The sequence below is a fragment of the Drosophila sulfurigaster genome, chromosome 3 (assembly GCF_023558435.1).
Source record: "Drosophila sulfurigaster albostrigata strain 15112-1811.04 chromosome 3, ASM2355843v2, whole genome shotgun sequence".
NCBI classification, from domain to species: Eukaryota; Metazoa; Arthropoda; class Insecta; order Diptera; family Drosophilidae; genus Drosophila; species Drosophila sulfurigaster.
The window spans coordinates 27601621-27622282 of NC_084883.1; the positions used below are offsets into that span (position 1 = coordinate 27601621).

Sequence of the window (20662 nt, forward strand, 5' to 3'; positions counted from 1 at the left end):
GCTTTTGTCAGTAGCAACTAAGCTCCCAGCTTCCTTTTTGCTCTTTTGTGTGTGTATGTGTGTGTTTGTGCTTGTGTGTTTGCTCGCCTAATGCATGTGCTGTGAAATTCTGTGATTTATGACATTAAATGCACAAAAATAGGATTTTATTTGAATTTAATGGGTTTTTAGTGTGTTTTAATGTGATCCATTTGCGGAAATTTGCAGATTTGCAGGCATTCAACAACCGAATTTATTTTACAGCTCGACAAATTTGCTGATTTAAAGTGCGCAACTCGAATCTAATTTAATTGCATTGCTTTCAAAGCATTTAGGTAAAGTTTTCTTGTTATTCTTTATAGCATTAATATGTTTTGACTTATCTCGGTCAAACATTTAACACCTCCAATAAGTTTGCCACGTTTTAAGAAGCGAAAATTCCCATTCAAATATCCGATGGGCATTATTTCCGGCCAAGTATCACTGTTCATTAGCAAATCCTTAATATAATAAGTGCCCTTAGGCAAAGGACAATGCTTGCCATCGAAGGGCAGATTCGTGTGTTGGATGCGTTGCAGCGTCGATTTGCCATACGTGCCAATATACAAACGCATGGCGCGACAAATGTTCATCTGAGGCACCGAGAAGATCATGTTTCGCCACTCGCCATTGCGCAGCGGATCAGTTTGAAAGTCCACCGACATCTGAAAGTTGGCCGCATCCATGTCCTCGTTGATGCGAACAGTTCCATTGAGCGCACGCTCGCGACCCATTAAACGAATGTCAGTGAAATCAATAATGGGTTCGCCCTCCACTTCCAAGGCTTCGAATAGTATAAGTTCCACGCTGTACAGTTTGCTGGCCTTGCGGCGCGAGATTAATGCATAATTAGTTGAGGGTGGTGTGCATTCAAAAGTTCAATTCAAAGAGCTCACTTACCCAGCACGTTGCGAGCGATGTCAAAAGAACAATTTGAGCAGAAGACTTCATTTTGCGTTGTGGTAATTGCATTTCAGATGCCAACCGACCACATTTATATATGGCTCTCAATTAAACGGTTTGCCATGTTTTTGCCCATCTAATCGCATTAATTTGTGCAATTTTGTATGCGCACACACACGAATTAATTGGAATTCATTGTGTTGCTGCTGCCGCTGTTCTATCTCAATATATCAATTAAAATTATGTGCTGTCTGTCTGTCTCGTATCGTATCGAGAGAAAGCAAATCATCAAATCATGCCAGTCATGTTTCGGCACTGTATACGCTGCGTATACGTAATATTACGTATACGTACACGATGGCGCGTCGATAGAGAACAAGAGCGAGAGCGAGAGCAAACAAGGGCCATATGCACTACCAATTTATGGCTTCAATAAACATAAAGTTCATAAACTCCCAAGGCATCGTTGCTCATCATTTGCAGCGGATTGTCAAGGGGTAACAGCAGCAACAGCAGCAGCAGCAAACTCTAGCGGCAGCAACAGCAACGACAGCAGCAGCAGCAACGTTGTTCGGTCAAATAAATAATGAAAAAGAAAAGTGATGTCATAAAAATTTTATCTCTTAACTGGAATTGAGCAGCACGAACAAGCAACAACAGGAGCAGAAGCAGAAGCAGAAGCAGCAGCAGTAAATGTGGCTGCAGTAACAACAGCAACAACAACAATGCAAACACACACACACACACACATGCTTATACACAGATATGATGCTTGGTCATTTTCATATAAGAATTGACAATGGCGTTGGCTCTTTTACCTATGTGTGAGAGTGTTTCGTGTGTGTGTGTGAGTGTGAAAGCAAGTGGAAAATGCGACAAAAGTAAGGCAGACACGGAGCGAGTTCGAGCAGAGCAAATGCACACGGCATGAGCTCTGGCAACCAGAGCAGTATAATAGCACAGCACAACAACAACAACAAGAACAACAAGAACAACAAGAACAATAACAATAGCTGCAACAACAACAACAATAAAGAAAAATATAATAATAATAACAACTGCTGAAGCTCAACTACAAAGCTGACAAGGCTGCTGAGCTGATACTGCTTCATATAAAAGCGAGTATTCATACAAATAGTACGAACAGATACGCACACACACAAACACACATATACATATAAAGTGGGATATACACAGATATATTCATACAAAGTGCTGCTGCACTTACAATAAACTACTGCAAAATGCTCAGCTGCAAAGCGTCTTTAAAGCCCAAACACTTGTACCACTAAATGCTCAACTCCAGACGTTCAGTAGCTGTAGCTAACGGCTAAATGGACTGTTAAGATCCAAGTTATTCAAAAATGAACGTAGTTAGAAAGTGTATTTATGGAGTTGTCGAGTCTAACACTGCATTTGCCCATGCTTTTGAGCGCAGCTTACCAGCTTCTTTGGCTTATGAATAAACGATAAATAACTACAAATAATCATTTGAATTTAAAACTATAGAAGTTTTTGCTGCAGTTTTTGCTTTGTTCTCAGCTTATAACAAATCCTATTATTCATACTTGTGTGATTGCAATAGCTATTGAAAGATATCATATGCAAATACCCTGCCATAATTGTGTGTTATCTAACTCTGGCTTTGATTAAGAAAAACATGGAGAAAATTGCTTCATTTGATAGTTTTATTTATTTGTTGAATTTATTACCACAGAAAAGTGTATGACTTTAACTTTTTGATTGGAATTGTTTGTAGAAAAATAAGCCATACTCTCCAAGTGAATGGAAAAGTTTGGTGGCATAAGAATGAGCATACATATTTTTAGAAATTCCATAAGAATTATTTGTGGGCTAATTTCAAAATACAATGCTATGCTATATGGTTTGTGTATTGCTGGCCAGAGATATTTTGAATCAGTCATATCAAGCGGTAGTACATACTTTTTCAATTGTCATTTATTTTTTGTATTTCCAATAAATTTGATTTCGAATTGAGTTATCAAATGAATATATTATTCATATCATAAAATTTAAATATCCTCATTATTATTTTATTTATTACAATTATTAAAATAAATGCGATTGTTCAGTACAAAATTATTTTGAACCGATTTTTATTAAAATTATATTAGGTTCATTTACGAATTTACGTACGTTAATGATAACTCTTTGTCGAACGAAAGCCACACCTTGTATCTTTTCGCAACAATTAATTGTTTATTAATTAATTTAGTCACCACCCAGACTGATAGTTTCATGTGTGCATAAAAAATTCTTTGTGCGTCAAACAGCCGTACTTAACTTTTTTATTTTGATTTATTACCTTATGATAGTAATAATGCAATAACACTGAAGATTTTTCTTTCGATTACAATTATTTATTTTCATAGATTTGCTATTGAATTCGCGATGCTCTGCTTTTTGTAGTGTATCGTGCAATCACTCGCAGCCTATTTCTAAAGAGTGTCTTCATCAGTTTTATGCGCAATTTGACCGCATTTGTTTGGCCGGAGTTTATCCTTTCAATACGCTAACAGCACGACTGTGAAATGGCTTTTCCGGCTTGGCTCATAAATATGAAAATGGCCAAGCAAACTGGCAAACTGGCAACTGACAAGGCAATGCTCTCTGATTTAGCACCGTCGACATGCGAAATGTGGTAAACTTGAGGAGCAAATGTTATGAAATTTTTGGTTATATTTCAATTTGAATGAGATATAAAAATAAGAAAAGTTGCAAGGGAAAGGCCACGCCCCTTAGGTTGGCAACTTTCGCTTTTGACTTTCACCTTACGCGGCGGGAAATGGAACATTGAGAAGAAGAACAAGAAGGAGAGAATGTACTTTCTGCAAGTGTAAGAAAATGCGTTGGAGGTAAACTCATTTCGCAATTTGCCGGCATGAAATGCTTTTAATGTGAAAACTTTGCCAACAATATTTGGGTGCAGGAAGGTGCAGGCTGCCAGTTTTCGCCCAAAAAACAGATGGCACTGGCACGTGGCATGTGGCAGGGAGTTGGGCATCTGCTCCCACTCCTCCCTCTCTCTCGCTCACTCGGCACGCTCCCCTTGCATCATGATTAAGTTGCAAAAGTTGGGCCAACATTTTCGGCAAACAACGGCGCTTCGCCCCAAAAGTTCAAGTTGTTGGGGCAAATGCAATCAAATGTAAGTACAACAATTGCAACATGCCAAAACGAGGCAAGTGCTGGCAAAGGGGTAGCGGAGTAGAACGGGAGCATTAGCCAAGGGGTAAGCAGTAACTTGGTTTTAGGGGGGAGGAGAAGGAGTGTAACAGAGAGCAAACAAAATATTGAATATGATTTGCAAACACATGTGCCTCCTGTGTCTGTCCGTGCGCCTCCATTGCCGATGTCGTTGTTGTTGCTGTTGCTGTTACTGTTGCCATTTGCTTGTTTCGGGCTCAATCTCAATCAATAACACGTGGCTGAGCGAAGGGTGGCGAGGAAAGGCGGTAGAGGAAGCCGAGTTACAAACATGTTTTGGTTTTCGGGCGTTACCATCGACGTGACTTGATGTCTCCATCTGCCGTGCCTGACGAGCCGTAAATAGAAAATGAAAACGAAAATGAAAACGTAAACGTAAACGCAAACGTAGAAAGATGGAAAGCCAAATGTCTGTCGCTTTTCGGAAATCGAAAGCCAAGTCGAGCTCTTTAAATGGCATTCAGCAGCAGCAGCAGCAGCAACATCGACCATCAGCTCAGCTTCAGTTGGAGCAGCAAGTTCCGCCTAAAAGCAGGCTATGCAAATATGCTTGGTGTCGCCTTTTTACGCATTTTCACTTGGCACACAACATGTTACACTCTCGCACACACAAACACACACACGCACACACACATGGACTCTCACCCGCATCCGCACACACTTCTCTATTTACATAAAAATGCACTCGATCTGTCGGCAACTCAGGCAGCTTGTGCCCACATCTGTGTCAATATAAATATATGTATATATTTACACACACAAACACAGAGAGAGAGAGAGAGGGAGAAGTAAACTCACACACATGCACACTGAGGGCGCAAATATCTCTATTGAAGCTCGCTGGCAATGCGATTTATTTGCGCACTCTGATGACAATGTCTTCACTCTTTTTCCCCTTTCCTCCTTCTGCTCAGTTGTCTTGTCTCGTCGTCGTGTCGTGTCGTGTCTTTTCTTGTCTTACATGCTAAGCAGCTAATCGGCTTTGGCTTTAGCTTGTGCGCCTGGGCTTTCTTTACTTTTCTGCTGGCCCAAAATCCAACTTGCCATACATTTGGATTTTATCCTAATGCACTCAATAGCAAATATGCCAAAATCAAATACAATAAGCACTCACCTACGGTCTATGTAGATGCTTCTCTTGCTCATGCATTCAATTATCAATGGCAGCTGTGAAATGCTGTGCATTTGCATTAATATTACCCAGACTCTCGCTCTATCCTCTATTCATGCTGTTAACTAATTGGCCCGCATTGCTGGCTGGTCATTAAATGCTTGAGCTTGAGCTTAGAGCAGCTGTTGTTAATCTTACACTTTGCTTACAGAAGTGAAATGCGTTGCTTAGCAATGGCAGCATTGCAATGCTTACGGAATTACTTGCATATCTCTATTATGTTTTTCGTGTGTTTGTGTTTTGTTGTTGTCAGCATTTCCATTACATCTACATCACCTTGATTTATATCTAGTATTCGCTGCAGAATTCCGTTCTCACAAACTAACAAAAGCTGCAGCAAGGAAATCCTTGAAAAACATCGCAAAAAGCGGAAATGAAAGCACAAAAGAAAGCGAGAAAATCCCAAAGACAAGCAAGAGTATGTGGGATGTGAAGTTGGGGATAGTGAGAATAGAATGGATGGAGAAATAATAATATATTTATCCAATTATGGTTGCATGCAGCAAAGCACACACACACACACACACATCCGCAATTCTAAGCGGATAATAGACCGCAGGGCAAATTAAAATCAACCACTAATACTCTTTATTCACTATTTATGTACATTCATTATTTTTTAGGCAATTGAAGCATTAACCAATGTAATGTAATTGAGTCCGTGGAATTAAATTAAAATCGCATTTAAAGTAAATTCAGGCGCGGTTCACTGCTTGCTTAATTTCAATGTAATCAAAAGCAGTGCAGAGCAGGATCGTAGATCGAAGCAGTTGAAAACCACTGCTTGCAGTGCATTTATTAGCAGTAGAGAATTTAAATTGATTTTTAGTTGTCCAACTTAACACATTTTAGTCTGCTTAAATTGTACTAATTTAATAGTTTGCAGTTTCGCAATCAACTGAATTGGGATTTTGTATATTATATAGAGATTGAAAACAGATTAAGTACAATGTGATGCGGTGTCAGCAGCAGCTTTGCAAGTGGAAATGAAATTTAAATACGAGTGGAAATACAGTTGCAATGTTGTTGGATAGCTTGCGGCAGCAACGTTATCTCTCGTTGCATGTCATTAAAGTGTGCGAGTGTGAGCGGACTTACTGCCGAAAGTGGGGCTGAGGTGTCGTATACGCAATGCGCCTAATTGCTGGGTAGTTTGAAACTTTTGACACAACTTTCATTTGTACATATTTAGCTACAGGCAGCAAAAAGGGGTAAACGAAGTGAGAAGTGAGCGGAGAGGGGGGTGGCAAGCAGAAGAAGGGACTGGCACGACATCAATAATAAATGGCATTTGGCAAAAGTTGTAAACCTTTTTCGGCACTTATCTGTCACACGTCACACAGCGGCAACATCATTTGTCAAGAGTGCTGCTGCTGCCCCATCCACAAGCTTAACTCTTTCTACAAAGTGTGGATGGGGGAGGGGTAGTGACAAGTCCGAACTGGTGGCAACTTGCTGTGCCCCCGCACTTTTGCCATGTCAGGCTCAATTGTTAAAAATTACAACTAATTAATTTCTGTCTGCCCTGAGCTGACCAACGTACAGAGAGGCAGAGAACGAGGGCCAACCACTTGGATTTGCGATGGCTTCTGTGCTGGCTTTTGTGGTTGCAGCTGCCTTTCGAGCTGGGTTTACACAACTTTACGGGCTTGCCGATAACAAGCAAGCAAGACTGCTTAGAATGGCGCTTTCAGCTTTAGGCTCGCGCCACAAATGACTTCATTAGCCAGCCCATTTTATAGCCATGGAGATCTCGCTCGAAAAGCCAAAGCCAAACTGGGTGTATTAGTTAAACATGCGCCATTGCCGCACAGCTATGCACAATGTCAGACCGCAAGCACTTAGCGCAGATAAGCAGCTCAGTGCAGTGCAGTTTTGGATTAGGCTTAAACCCCGAAGTAGATGGATGGAGAGAGGGAGTGAAAAAGTCGAATTGGGGCTGTTGACTCCACACACACATACATACACATACATAGAGAAACACACACAAATGCCATCATTAACTGAAGCTGCTTGCCTGCTGGCAATTTTATTGTTTGGCTCCGGCTTTAGCTGCGCTAATGATTTGCACTTGCCACCCTAGTTGCCTCCCTAGTTCGAGCAACTTGTCCATGTGGTCAACTTAATGACAATTTGCAGCTTGCAAAAAGTTTTGTAACTGCATTTAGGTGCATTAAGCGGGCAGCCCCAAAACAAAACACATGTTCCGAGCTGTTGACTGCACCGCCGCCAGATCTCGCCCGTCCCTTTGCTTCCCTAGTTTCTAATGCTGCAATTTGTTGCCCCACTGTGTTTATTACAGGATGCGGCTCTGGCACACAGCGTGTCGGCATTTGGCTTCAAAGTCAGCAGCTCCCAACGGTTTCTCTGGTTACTTATGCGGCACACACACACCTACATAGTTGCCAGTTGGCTAGTACCAAAAAGTTTTGAGGCAAGTTTTTTGGATGATGGTGATGGCGATGGCGATGGCGACTCGACGACTCTCTGCAGTTGGTGACATTTTCGGCAGCCAAAAACTTTTGAACTTGGCGCGTAATGAAGGAAGAAGGCGACACCAAACCAGATGAGGGATTCAACTGCAGGGCGGCATGTATAATGTAAAATGTCGGTGTCGGAGATGGAGTGGAAATGAAGTGGCAAGGGCCAGCGAGGAAGTGGCAAAGTGCTCGTTTGGCTTTGAGTAGAGTTCATTACGAATGCCGCCACGCTGCGCCGCGTGTTGACTTATGCATAATTACTGTTTTTCATTGCCCCAGCTCCGCCAGCTGAATAGCGTGTGGACCAAGGCGGCGATGAAATGGGGGCAACGGGGGACCTTCACTTTATTTGGCATCGTCGCCAGCAGTAGTTTTGCCTAGCGTAAGTTTTTGGCAGCAGACGCGCAGGAAAGGGCGAGGGTCATATGCTCATTTGGGGTGCATGACGCACTGACCTGTTTCAAATGCAACAAAAAGAGGAAAACAAAATACAAGAAAAAAAAAACAGTAAACAACAAGAAACGAAAAAGAAAATGTTAAGCGCTTGGCACTCGGTGCAGTCAACTGCGTGCTTCAGCCGGACGAGCTAACGCAGCTCAGCTATAGCATACTTTTCAGCGCCCCCGGCGGAAGTAACGAATCAACGATACCCTCTATGTAAATGAAGAGTAACTAGGGAGAGTTAACAACTTATTTGCGTGTATAGAAGATATAAGTGAACATTAGAGATAAATGCCAAATAATACTTATTTTGGGCAAAACAAAATGTTATAGTCTGTTTGCATTTAGTTGCACTGCGATTAAGGCCACATTCAAAATAAATAAATTTGCTTGCGAGATTTGCTTTAAAAGTCTAAAGCCCACTTATATTTTTTTGGATAGCGAATACTCTAAGCTTGACTTACAAATAAAAATGAACACAAACTTCGATTTAAGTTAATTGCATCTTTCGAAAAACTGCCTATTTAAGTGTGTCAACATTTCTTTATTTCTGACCCGCATTACTACACAATACTCTCTCCACAGAAAGTACTCACAGGCTGCAAAATACTCCCTCCGCACCGAGCACTTACAGGGTATCTTTGCAGTTCATATTCCAACCAGCAGACAGCGGCTGTTTTGAGGCACAACACAAGCCTTGACCAGTGGGTGGTGGCGTGGCGTGGCAGGCACTCGGCTGACACTGGGAAAGTCAAGCGGATAAACAAGAGATTAAAATGTCATAAACAATGCTTTTTGAGCATCCTCTGCTAAGCAACTTAATGAAAGTTTCAGGTCAAAATGCGACGGGCAGAAAGGGAGGCGTAAAGTGTTGCTTCAAACTATTTTCAGAGTTGAAAGTTTGGCTGGGGAAAAAAACAATCAACTTGCCGCATACGATACGTGTTGTATATAAAAGTATATCCACATTCCATCCTTATACCATCCATATACAATGTGTTATGTCCTTACGTCTGTGTAGCAGCGGCTGCGGCTGCGGCAGAAGTAGTAGCAGCAGCATGTGGCAAGAGGCAAGTCAATAAATTTTCATAAAACTTTTGATTTGTATTTATGAGTTTGTTTTTTTTCTCGGGCTAAAATTCAATTAAGTCGATACTAGAACACAGTTGTTCTTTTTCTTGTTGTTTGTATGTTTGTAAAACAATTGAAAAACTTTATTTTTGGGCGCTGGAGTTTCGCATACACACATAGATAGCGAGCGAACCGAGTGTACAGAGCGTACATACAAATGATAAATTATCATACAAGGGCATAAATTATGAATGTTCGCATACTGATAAACAATAACTACAATATGAAAAAAACACTTAGAATTTAAATTAAACAATTGCATTTTCTACACACACTTGCACAAATACAATGCTGTACGCACACACACACGCACAAGCATTGTGCGTCTTTTTTAAGTTTAGTTTATGTTTTTTGTGCATTTTCTTTCGAATTTTAACTTATAATGAAATACTGCCTTTCAGCAAAAATGTAGCAGCAAACACAGTAGCAGCTCAATTAAAGTCGTTGCAAGCAAAACAATTTATCGGCCACAAAGATCAGTCTGATGCGAGGGTCGTCACGTGTGTTTCGATGGTAGGAATTTGATGCTGAACGTGATTCGGATCCTTCGCTCGAACTTGATCTTTGGGGGCGCAAATTGTACATATACGTTATTGTACTCAACATATATGATTTATAGATTGTGAGCGCTAATTTCCGTTCTTTTTTTTTGTGTTTTGTTATAGATATTGTTAAAGTATTATATCGATTACATATTATGTAGTTGAAGGTAGGAATGAATATTGAATATACGCGCACTTTTCAAAATGTGGCAGTAAACATGATGCAGAAAACATAAAACGGTAAATGAAACAGTAATGAATTCTGTAATGCTGCACTTGCTTAATCAGCACTGGCATTGATCGTTATGGTCTTGCCCTTAGGATCGTCAAAACGATCCATTGTCTTGATGTCCATCATCCAGCAGAGACCAAGGAACACAATGACCAGCAAAATCACTAGCACAAACAGACCCATCAGAATGCCGGGTGTAACGAAGCCAACGCAATCCCATGAATCGCCAAAGGCAACGATGTCGGCGCCGGTTTTGAATCCTGCCTGCAGTTGCAGCGAATTCCACTGCAGCTTGTTGGTCGTGCTATCATACCAAGTGGCATTGCCGCAGGTGTATGAGAATGAGGTGGGTGCGTTAACGCCAGGAGTGTACAGTGCAGTACCGTCGTATGCAGCATTGCTCAGAGTATAGTAGCCATCAGAGCTGCTATAGCTGAGGTCGAAGGTAATGGATTTGCCAGCCGTGGTGGATAGCGTAACAGAAAACTTGGTGTTGGGTGTTGTCGAGTTGGTGACGGCCATAGAGGCAATAGTAAGTGCCTCATTGTTGTAAAGAACACTTGTAAAGGTGATTTGAAACTGATAGCTGCTGGCGAAGCGGTAGCCAGTGGTCTCGGCGGCAGTCCAACGACGCACACGACGCTGCACAGTTGGTGCAGTTGTTGGTGCAGCCAAATACAGATAAGCCACATTGCACTCCAGATTCTTGCTGATTGCAGCAATGGCGGTATCTGTTATATAAATAGTAAATATTTTCGTATGATTTACTGTCAACAATCACACAAGGGGTGTCTATTCGCTTACCGTGCGACTGCAAAGTGGCGGCACGAGTCTCGGCAGCATCGTCGAAGGTCACAAACACAGCTGAGCCCACTTCGCACTTCACGGGATTAGCCAGCTTGCCGGTGGCATCGATGGTGTTGTGCTCACGCTTGGTGGCCGCAGCGCGCAGTGCCTCGGAGGGATTCTCGACGCTGGTGTAATAGGTCTTTGGGCTAACACCCTGGAGCTGGGCATAGCACGACTTGGCCTCGGCGTTGAAGCACATAAAATCTTTGTTGCTTAGCTGCAAGTGCACACAAATACACCATTTAGGGATCACATCACTTAAACACTGATAAGCGTTAAGCTACTTACGCCATTTTCCTCGAAGGCCACAACCATGTGATCTTTCAGCAAAGTCGCCAGCTGCTCTGAAAACTCGGCTTGTGGCACAGTGCGCAGCGATGGCTTCGACAAGCTATCGGCAAATACACGAATGTAAATTAGACATATTTGTTGTGCAACTTGTAGCTCTAGTTTTGTGACACCCACCTGTTGGCGCCCCAAAGAAAAACGGGCGTTTGCTCGCCCAAGGCGACTCCAATGACGCACAACGCAATCAGCGATTTCCACAACATTTTTGTGTTGCCTGGATCTCGCTTCGTGGACGCACTACAGTAATCAAATTAAAACGAAAACAAAACACAAAATCAATAATCAAACTAAATTGCACATTAACTCAAATTAAACGAACCAAAAATGAACAAAAACTACAAACGAAAAGTGTGAAAAAGTTTTCGATTTGCACGGCCCGACGTCGATTTGCGCTGTCAGAGTGAAAAAAGTTTCATATGACAGGTCATGTGATGGTGGGACCAGCTGACCATTAGGGTGACCGCAATCGGTATTTCAAAATAGATTATTTAAAGTCAAAGAAAGTACCAAAAAGAATGCCAACTTGCAACTACCGCTTATTGAAAGAAAAATGTTTTACACAGTTTTTCTAATATTTAAATCGTTTGGACAATTTTTATTTAAATTTCATTTTTATACTGTTCATTAAAAATATATAAATTCTTTTAAAATGCAAAAAACAAATTCGAATATTTGTTAGTATTTTAACTGCCAATTTTGTGTAATGAACCACTAACGGTCACACTGCTGTTGCTCGATAAAATCGAATGCAAAACCGACAAACTTATCGGCAGTTAATCAGGAAAAATACTGGGATTGTTTATCACTATAGTTTATTGTGCTCGTAATAATTAGATACTACACGAGTTTTAAAGTTCGATTTAAACTTGTTAAAATAAGCTATATCTAGATAATGCTATCACTAGATAATAAATATAATGTTGTGACTAGATTAAGAACACTGCAGGCTTACGAACTGTTTATAACGTATATTCAATGCCCTGATGCTTTACTTAATCCAATTAAAAAAAAAGGCTTTAAATTTAAGAAATCCAGAAAAAAAAACTTTACAGTGGTAAGATGATTAAAGACTGAAATACCATTATTTGAAATTGAAATTGAGCCACGTCTATTTTGATAAACCGGGCTGATATATATTTGTCGCAGCAGCATATATTTGAGATGTGCAGTATATTTTGGCATTTTCTTGCGGTCGCGCTGAACGACTCCACATATTTTATCGGTTGACCTAAAAACAAAGTTTTTCTCCCGTTTCCTCCTTGCACTAAAGTCCAATTAAACCAAATTTTGTGAGTGCACTTTACGTGTGGCAATGTAGCAGTTAATTGGGAACTCGCAATGCGTCTGCGACGCCGCTGGCAACGGCGGATGCGGCGTACTCTCGAAAAAATCTATCGGCTCAAGATGCAGTCACGTCGCAAGTTGGCGCTCTTAGCGGTCTTTGGCTGCCTCTGTGTGATGATCTTCTGGCTAGCCGGGCAACAAATGCTGACGCCGACAGATGGCCATGGCAGCCACAGTCACGGCGACAACAGAGGCTGTGCACCCATTGATGCTGTTTACACGTGGGTAAACGGAACTGATCCTGACTTTATAGAGACCATTAGACGTTATGATCCTAGCTATGACCCATCACGATTCGATGACAAAAACGAGTTGAAGTACTCGTTACGCTCACTGGAGCAGCATGCCAACTGGATACGACACGTGTATATTGTGACCAACGGCCAAATTCCCAGCTGGCTGGACCTCAACTACGACAGAGTTACTGTAGTGCCCCACGAAATGCTGGCTCCCGATCCCAGACAGTTGCCCACATTCTCCAGCGCGGCAATTGAAACTTTTGTGCATCGTATACCCAAGCTATCCAAGCGTTTTCTCTATCTGAATGATGACATTTTTTTGGGTGCACCTTTATACCCAGAAGATCTCTATACTGAGGCCGAGGGCGTGCGTGTCTACCAAGCGTGGATGGTGCCCGACTGTGCCCTTGACTGTCCCTGGACGTATATTGGCGACGGTGCCTGCGATCGCCACTGCAACATCGATGCTTGCCAGTTCGATGGCGGTGACTGTAACGAAAGTGGCACAGGAGATCTGCATGGTGAGCTGCACGAAGCGGCTGCCACTGTGGCACCTCCAGTTGCAGCTCCGGGTCATGCAGGACTACACAAGTTCCCTAACATGGGACTGCAGAAGCTGTTCAAACGCAGCTCGAGCAACTTTAAGGAATTGATGCGACACAAGAATGTCTCCACGTTGCTCGAACTGCGACGCATTGTGGAGCGCTTCAACAAGGACAAACTAAAGTCGCTGAGTCCCGAAGTGGATGCCAGCAACCCAGTCAGCAGCAGCAGCATTGTTAGCACCACCAGTGCCAGTAACTTGTTGCACAAGGAAGACTTTAAATCCTCCACAGACATTTACTCTCACTCGCTGATTGCAACTAACATGCTGCTGAATCGCGTCTATGGCTTTAAGGCTCGTCATGTTCTAGCCCATGTGGGCTTCCTCATAGAGCGAGACATTGTGACAGCAATGCAAGAGCGTTTCCAACAGCAGGTACTGGAGACGGCAAATCAAAAGTTTCGTGCAGCCAGCGATTTGCAATACGCCTTTGCTTATTACTCGTTTCTGATGAGCGAGACACATGTGCTTGGTGTGGATGAGATCTTCGATGAATTCGACACGGATGGCTCTGGCACCTGGTCAGATCGTGAGGTGCGCACCTGCCTCACACGCATCTATCCACCACCTTTAGACTGGTCTGCCATGCGCTTCTTCGAGGAGGTGGTGCAAAACTGTTCCATTAGCTTGGGCCTCGATGTCAATGCCAATAAGATTGTGCACTCAACACTCGTTTACGAACGCTACGAGGATTCCAATCTGGTGAGCAAATAATAATATTCAATTAAAATTTATTTTCTAACTTTCTTTCTATTCATAGCCAACAATTACTCGAGAACTTGTCTGTCGTTGCCCACTGCTCGCTGAAGCTCTGAGTGCCAACTTTGGAGTGCGTCCCAAGTATCGCTATCACGTGAGTCCCAAGCGCACATCACACAGTAACTTCATGATGCTCACCTCGAATCTGACTGAAGTGGTTGAGGCGCTTGATCGCATGCGACGCAATCCTAGAAAATTCAATTGCATCAACGATAATTTGGATCCAAAGCGAGGCGAAGACAATGAGCTAGTGCGTCATCTACTTGAGGATTTCTACTTGTCATTCTTTCCGCGTCGCAGCAAATTCGAGCTGCCACCACAATATCGCAATCGCTATGTGTCATGGAGCGACTATCAACGCTGGCGACGCCGTAAACGAGCTGTGCTCGTTGTTGGCTATGGCGTTAGTCTGTTGCTCGTTGTGTTCCTAGTGTGCTTATTGTGCCAACACAAGGCCAAGATCGTGAGGCGCTGTGTGCAACGTCTCTAGTGTACTGCAATCCGTTTGGTTGTCTGATATATAATTTCAATGTTGTGATAAGTTGTAACCTTTGAGATATTCGCCAATTCAGCGCTATGCATTGTAGCTACAAATATAAGTCGAATCTAGTTATACACATAGGCTATACTTACTCTATATATATATACTCATTAATGTACTTAATGTTTAAGCGCTAAATCGAGGCTAATGTTAAGTGAAATATTTGTAATTTCCCTTACCAGAGAATGAAAACGATCTGATTCCGAAGCTAAGTCCAAAAACATTAAATAAATTAATGGAATTTTATAGTTTTTGCATTTTGTTTATTCTATAGTTGCAGACAGTTGTTTGATTTCATTTAGACAAAGACAGCTTTGTCGCAGTTTATTGGTACGAAAAGTGTACGAAAATCGTATTCACATAGCAGTTGTAAATATGTTATGTATATAACTACTATATAATTATCCTAGACGCTAGTATCTAAGTGTGTATTTCGGCACTTAAAACGAGGAGACTCTGATACACGCACAACGTTATAAAATATCTATAAAACTGTTAACTACTCGGTTTAGCTCGTGTTTTCTTTCGTTCTTTTCTTTTTGGCTAACAATATATCATGCTAGTACATTCATACTTTACAGTAGTACATACATATACTAAATAAATTATGGTAAAGATTTTAGGACTTCTCGTGCGATGCCAATACAATGATTTCAGCTAACTAAACGGACTGATATGATATATATAGTGTACAAGTATAAATTGGTGGTCTTTAACGTAAAAATAGCTGATGCGATTGTACATAACATGTGAGTATGTGTTGTGGTTGTGTGTATGTGTGTGTGAGTATGTGTTTGTGCACTATGTACATATGAAAATATCAAATTCAAATTCCAAGTGCGATTTAATTAATATGAAACGGAATCGGAATTGGGAACTAAAACTTCCTCCTGCTATTCAATGCGTATACGATTTGAAGAGCGTCTTGCTGCGGTACATTCCTTGACCACCAGTCGCATCAGCAGCACCATTGCAATAATGTCCGACACAATCAGCATATAGAAGACATTCTGCCAACTGTGGCTGGATATAACTCCAGCGAGCAGTGGTCCAACAGCAGCACCAATGGACCCAGTGCCATCGATTATGGCAGTTACGGTGGCCAGAGCATTTGAGTTGCCCTCCAACGAGCTGTGCTGACCCAGTTCGGCGCTCACCGACGTAGTTATGAGTGCGTAGGGGCCGTTCACAAATATGCCAACAGCAATGAGCAGCAGAACGCTAATTGTGACTGACAATGCGCCGTATTGTTGATACATTAACAGCTGCAAAAGCAATCGAGTTAGCAAATAAATAACATTTGTTGAATTACGAAACTAGGCAGCTGTTCTCTTACAATTGGTGACGCAAAGAATAACATGACCGTGCAAACAGTGGCCGACATGCCGGTTAGATCGGACACATAGCCCGCAGCTATGGCGCCCAAAATGCCACCCACATCAAAGAGCGTGGAGAGATCTGCCGAGAGTTCTGGACCCAAAGTGCCTGCAAGAAAGAAAGTATCATCAATTATAGAGTCGTTTACAATGAGATATTCAAGTGCATTGACTTACTGGAAGACTGTATATAAAGTGGCAGCCAGTACATGAATGTGTAGCTGACCAGTTTAGTGAAGAAGAGGCAAAGCGAGAACTCCACTACGCCGGGTATATAGAGGGCATCCACTAGCCCAATGGGACGTCCATGGGATGTGTGTTCCCTTTGTGCTTGGGGACGCGCCAGGATCGGTGTGCGTTCAGTGGGCGTGGGTCGATAGCTGATTTGATCCTGCAGATAGATGCGTTATTAATATATGATTTAAGAGAACTGAATGCAACACATTTATAGTTTATATAAAGCTGAAGAAGCGCAGCAAAGACAACAACAAATTGGACACACATGGGAAAGACAAATGATTGCTATACCCACTACCCTATGAAGTATTATAACTTAGTGCCTAACAGGAAATATGACACATCTGACTTAATAAGCCTCAACAATAGAATAAAGTATAAAACAGCCTGAAACGCTTCGTAGATAAGCTACAAATTAAATAGATACATATAAAATATATATAACAAATTTTGTTATATTAAAACTTGACTTGACTTCTTGCATAAGCAAGAAACAATTTTATAAGTGCAACTGCACGTTCATCATTGTGTATTCTATAGTATACCAAAACAAGTTTATTTTTAATCGCCTTTACTTCCTCATTTGTGTATGCAAATTCCAGGAGAACTGGAGAAGTTCTTAATATGTGACGGTTTTTTCGTTTATTCTTTATATACGCTGAAATTTTGGTAGAAATCGGATAAAATAACAACATTTACTTCTACTGAAGCATATATAGTAAGCGTATTTTGAGTATACTTATAACTTTGATGAGTGAATGTACATATGAGTGCAAAACGAGTTATGATTACAAACAGATGGGCACAAGGTATCTCGTAGTCGAGCACGCTCGACCAGAGTGTTTCTACTTGATTCGATTTTGAATTTTAGCATGCACTTACGGTTTGGGAATCAGCGTAACCGGACTGGGCATAAAACTGCGCAAACAAACACCAATTTTTGATGAGTGTGGGTGTGTGTGAGTGTGTAAATAATTGTATATCATTGGGGAAAGCATGTTAAAAATGTCCATTCAACCACTTGGCATACTTACAGCTTCAGAGCGACGTGCCTGTTCCTCATCATCATCGTTCTCATCGGCATCCGAATCGTTGGAGATGCGACGTTCCTGTGCGGCAGGTTGTGGATGGCAGCCAACAATCTCCGGTTGATCCACAAGGAACAGAAAGAGGAGGAAACCAACAGCACCGATGATAATGCCAGGCACCACAAATGACAGCGCCCAGTCCGTTTCCACATAGTGGGCGGCAATCAGGGTGCCCAGAATGTTGCCAATCGAAGTGTGACTGTTCCAGATGCCAAAGATGAGACCGCGTTTCTTCTTGCCAAACCAGCGACCCACCAGCGTCACAACGCCTGGCCAGCCGGTGGTCTGGAAGATGCCGGCGAATATCTGGACAAGCACGAAATAGGCGAGACTGTGAATGTTCGATGTGCGCGCCAGACCAAATAGATATGTGAATACGCCGGTCATAATCATGCCCATGGACAGAAAGTAGCGCAACGAGACGCGCTCGGCGATAAAGCCGGATGCGAACATGGAGATGGCGTAGGAGAAGAGAAAAGCCGAGTCCAGCATGCCGAAAAGCGTCTTTGAATCGGGCCCATCTGTGCGATAATGATAGTTGATAAATAGTAATAAAGAAGCCAATATAATTAAACTTACCAAAGGGCGCATAGCCGCAATTGCCCGCATCTTGTAATTGGACAGTGGAACAATTGCCGTGGAGAACCGACTTGACTACAGAGATTGGTTTGCGCGACATGTGATAGCAGGCGTAGGCAAGGAATGTGAGCAAAAATATCGACATTTTGTAGCTGCAAAAGTGATTATTATAAAAATTATAGTGAGTGAAAAAGGCATTTTCGCTCTTATCGAATTATTTTGAAAATAACTGTCCATGTTTTTTTTTGACCATATTGAAGCTCTTAATAAAAATATAATAAATTCAAATACTTGCAAATAAATAAATAAATACTCTTCCATTTACGGGGACACAATTTCTTTCCATTTAGGGGGCGTGTTTTTTTTGTAAGCAAATTATTTGATTTGTAAATTTACAATTTATGGGTTATTCTAAGATAAACTATAATACTAATCACTTTTATCATTTTATTACTTCATTTACAAAATTCATATTCGTAAGTTGTGTGTTCTTGGTCGCCACATAATAAAAAATATAAAATAAAACCACAAGAATCTTGTCACCAAATTTTGTAGCATTATCCCCTGTAGTAAATGAGATCTAGGTGTTCATGTAGACTGTCAGACATTAATGCCTCTGCTGTTAACGGTGGTCGAGAATCCACATTGGCGATTTAAAGTCTACATACGACTATTCATTATCTGTTTAATGTGTTTATTGAATAGATTGTACAGTCTAGTTTTGAAATTTAACAAATATCGAAAACGAAAATCTTGTAAATCTTCAATATTAACTTTAAAGTTATTAAAAGGAAACGTTCAAACATAAAAATGAATAATAAACAAAAATAAAACTGTATATAAGTTTATATCGACGTATTTCCATGAAATTTGATATTGAAAAGTGCAAGCTAAAAAAGCTTGTGATGGGAAATTTGAAATTTCATATAGATAACACATATATGTGTGTACATATTATGTTATCATATAATGAATGGACAACTTTAGAGCAATCATACACCAACATTATAATATATTCTTACGATATCTATACGGAAATAGGTCGATTGTATAGTTTTTATTATACAGTTTATAGAGTCATATTACTCTATGAAGAATAGATATGAAAAAGTAATTAGCTGAACTTACCATAGCTCTTTGCGGGCATGGAAGCGAGGACATTGTCGGGAGAAGCTCTGGAGCAGCCTTATGCCAATGGGAATATCGTTGTAGTTGTTACTCATCTTGCGCGTTCTCGACGCACTCGGTCTCATCTACTGGCAGCAATCGTTGTCTATCCAAGCAGCTACCAAGTGGCTACTTAGAGTTGAGGTGTTGTGTCTGTGGAGAAACAGCACGAACGAAGCAGAAGAAGAGCAGCAGAATTTTGTTTATTATCTTTTTCGCAGTTGGCACAGGTAAACGAGGCGCGTATGTACATCAACAGGTAGCGATGACTGTAAGCACTGTTGACGCATCCGCGACGTAAAATAAATTATTAACTGAAGAGACACTTTGTCGCAGCGAACGGAGCGCAGCAGAGCGACCCCTTTGTGCGGTTTCGAGCGAAGGCTAGCAACTAGTTTCCTCCGAAGTGGCGATTGAAAAATATTTGCCCTTATCGCAGTTTTGGTTTCGCATACTATTGCAATTCTGTAGCCGCAATAGAGCGCACACACACACTCTCATTCACAAAAATTCATAGATGACACACACACGCACACACATTTACATTTTGGTATCTACAGACAAACATATGTTGTCAATCAAGCCGCAGCGCAAACTGACTACCTACAACAAAAATTATCTGAATCACTGGCGGGGCGACTCGCGATTTTTAACTTCACTTGCGCGTAACGACAATTGAACTTTGTTGAGCTGGCAATAATTGAAATTTGAAACTGCAACGTAGTTAGTTTGATTTAATCATGCTTTGTTTAACTCCTCGCTTTGTTGTTAGTCGAAGAATTGTTGCTGTTATCGCATTTTCGCAAACTGTTAGACCTTAGGGTACTAATGAACGCAACGCAGACACATTAACATTTCAAATCAATTACAGTTATCTTATTTACCGTACCGTTAAATGAACATTAAACAAATAAACAATAATAACGCGTTTCATTTAGTTATAACGTGACCGCAATCAGTTTACTGAAAGTACTATTTTACGTAAAAAAATATACCAAAATAAGCTATCCACGAGCTTGGTTACACTTTGAATTTGAAAAATATGTGCACTCTAATTGGTTTACTTTATATGGTAATCAATAGACTGTAATTTTTGTTTATTTAAAGTGTTTTTTGTTTTAACGCATTAAAAATAACGTTTATTAGTAAATTTCTCGTTTTGTTTCGCTTGATGTTATCGATAAATAAACTCTACAGTTGCCGCTGACAAAAGCTGCTTGATATTGCGTGTAACAGCCAAATAAGTTCGCTATTAAAAGCTGGTGTATATATTAAGTAATATGTCGTTACATTTAGGGTGCCGTTTTATGTTTTCATATCGTGCTAATCTTGTTATTCTAAATTCCAACGATGGCCTATATTCCAACCAAGTTGCAACTGAAAGA

At 41.1% G+C, this 20662-nt stretch overlaps 4 protein-coding genes across 7 annotated transcripts; 1 reads left to right on the forward strand and 3 right to left on the reverse strand.

The window, feature by feature from the left end:
* Positions 1-171: 171 nt before the first annotated feature.
* LOC133845782 (uncharacterized) lies at positions 172-1066 on the reverse strand. The gene is made up of 2 exons (XM_062280344.1): positions 919-1066; positions 172-842 (listed from the first exon to the last, which is right to left on the reverse strand). The coding sequence occupies exons 1-2, from the start codon at positions 988-990 to the stop codon at positions 336-338; spliced, it is 579 nt and encodes a 192-aa protein (XP_062136328.1). The 5' UTR covers positions 991-1066; the 3' UTR covers positions 172-335.
* Positions 1067-9614: 8548 nt separating this feature from the next.
* LOC133841871 (V-type proton ATPase subunit S1) lies at positions 9615-11816 on the reverse strand. Its single transcript, XM_062274658.1, has 5 exons — positions 11663-11816; positions 11461-11580; positions 11284-11386; positions 10951-11212; positions 9615-10877 (listed from the first exon to the last, which is right to left on the reverse strand). The coding sequence occupies exons 2-5, from the start codon at positions 11544-11546 to the stop codon at positions 10195-10197; spliced, it is 1134 nt and encodes a 377-aa protein (XP_062130642.1). The 5' UTR covers positions 11547-11580; positions 11663-11816; the 3' UTR covers positions 9615-10194.
* Positions 11817-12484: 668 nt separating this feature from the next.
* Positions 12485-15539, forward strand: LOC133840367 (N-acetylglucosamine-1-phosphotransferase subunits alpha/beta). Its single transcript, XM_062272161.1, has 2 exons — positions 12485-14232; positions 14291-15539. The coding sequence occupies exons 1-2, from the start codon at positions 12682-12684 to the stop codon at positions 14777-14779; spliced, it is 2040 nt and encodes a 679-aa protein (XP_062128145.1). The 5' UTR covers positions 12485-12681; the 3' UTR covers positions 14780-15539.
* Positions 15112-20306, reverse strand: LOC133840368 (glucose-6-phosphate exchanger SLC37A2). 4 transcript variants are annotated; one of them, XM_062272162.1, is made up of 8 exons: positions 20167-20306; positions 19239-19430; positions 18111-18262; positions 17478-18052; positions 17326-17361; positions 16384-16597; positions 16167-16315; positions 15112-16095 (listed from the first exon to the last, which is right to left on the reverse strand). In XM_062272162.1, exons 2-8 carry the CDS (start codon positions 19361-19363, stop codon positions 15724-15726), a joined length of 1623 nt encoding a protein of 540 aa, XP_062128146.1. In that variant the 5' UTR covers positions 19364-19430; positions 20167-20306; the 3' UTR covers positions 15112-15723. The 4 variants fall into 4 exon arrangements, with proteins under 4 accessions (XP_062128146.1, XP_062128148.1, XP_062128149.1 ...); XM_062272164.1 differs by lacking the exon at positions 20167-20306 and adding an exon at positions 19885-20059; XM_062272165.1 differs by lacking the exon at positions 17326-17361 and having other exon boundaries at positions 20167-20304.
* Positions 20307-20662: the final 356 nt, after the last annotated feature.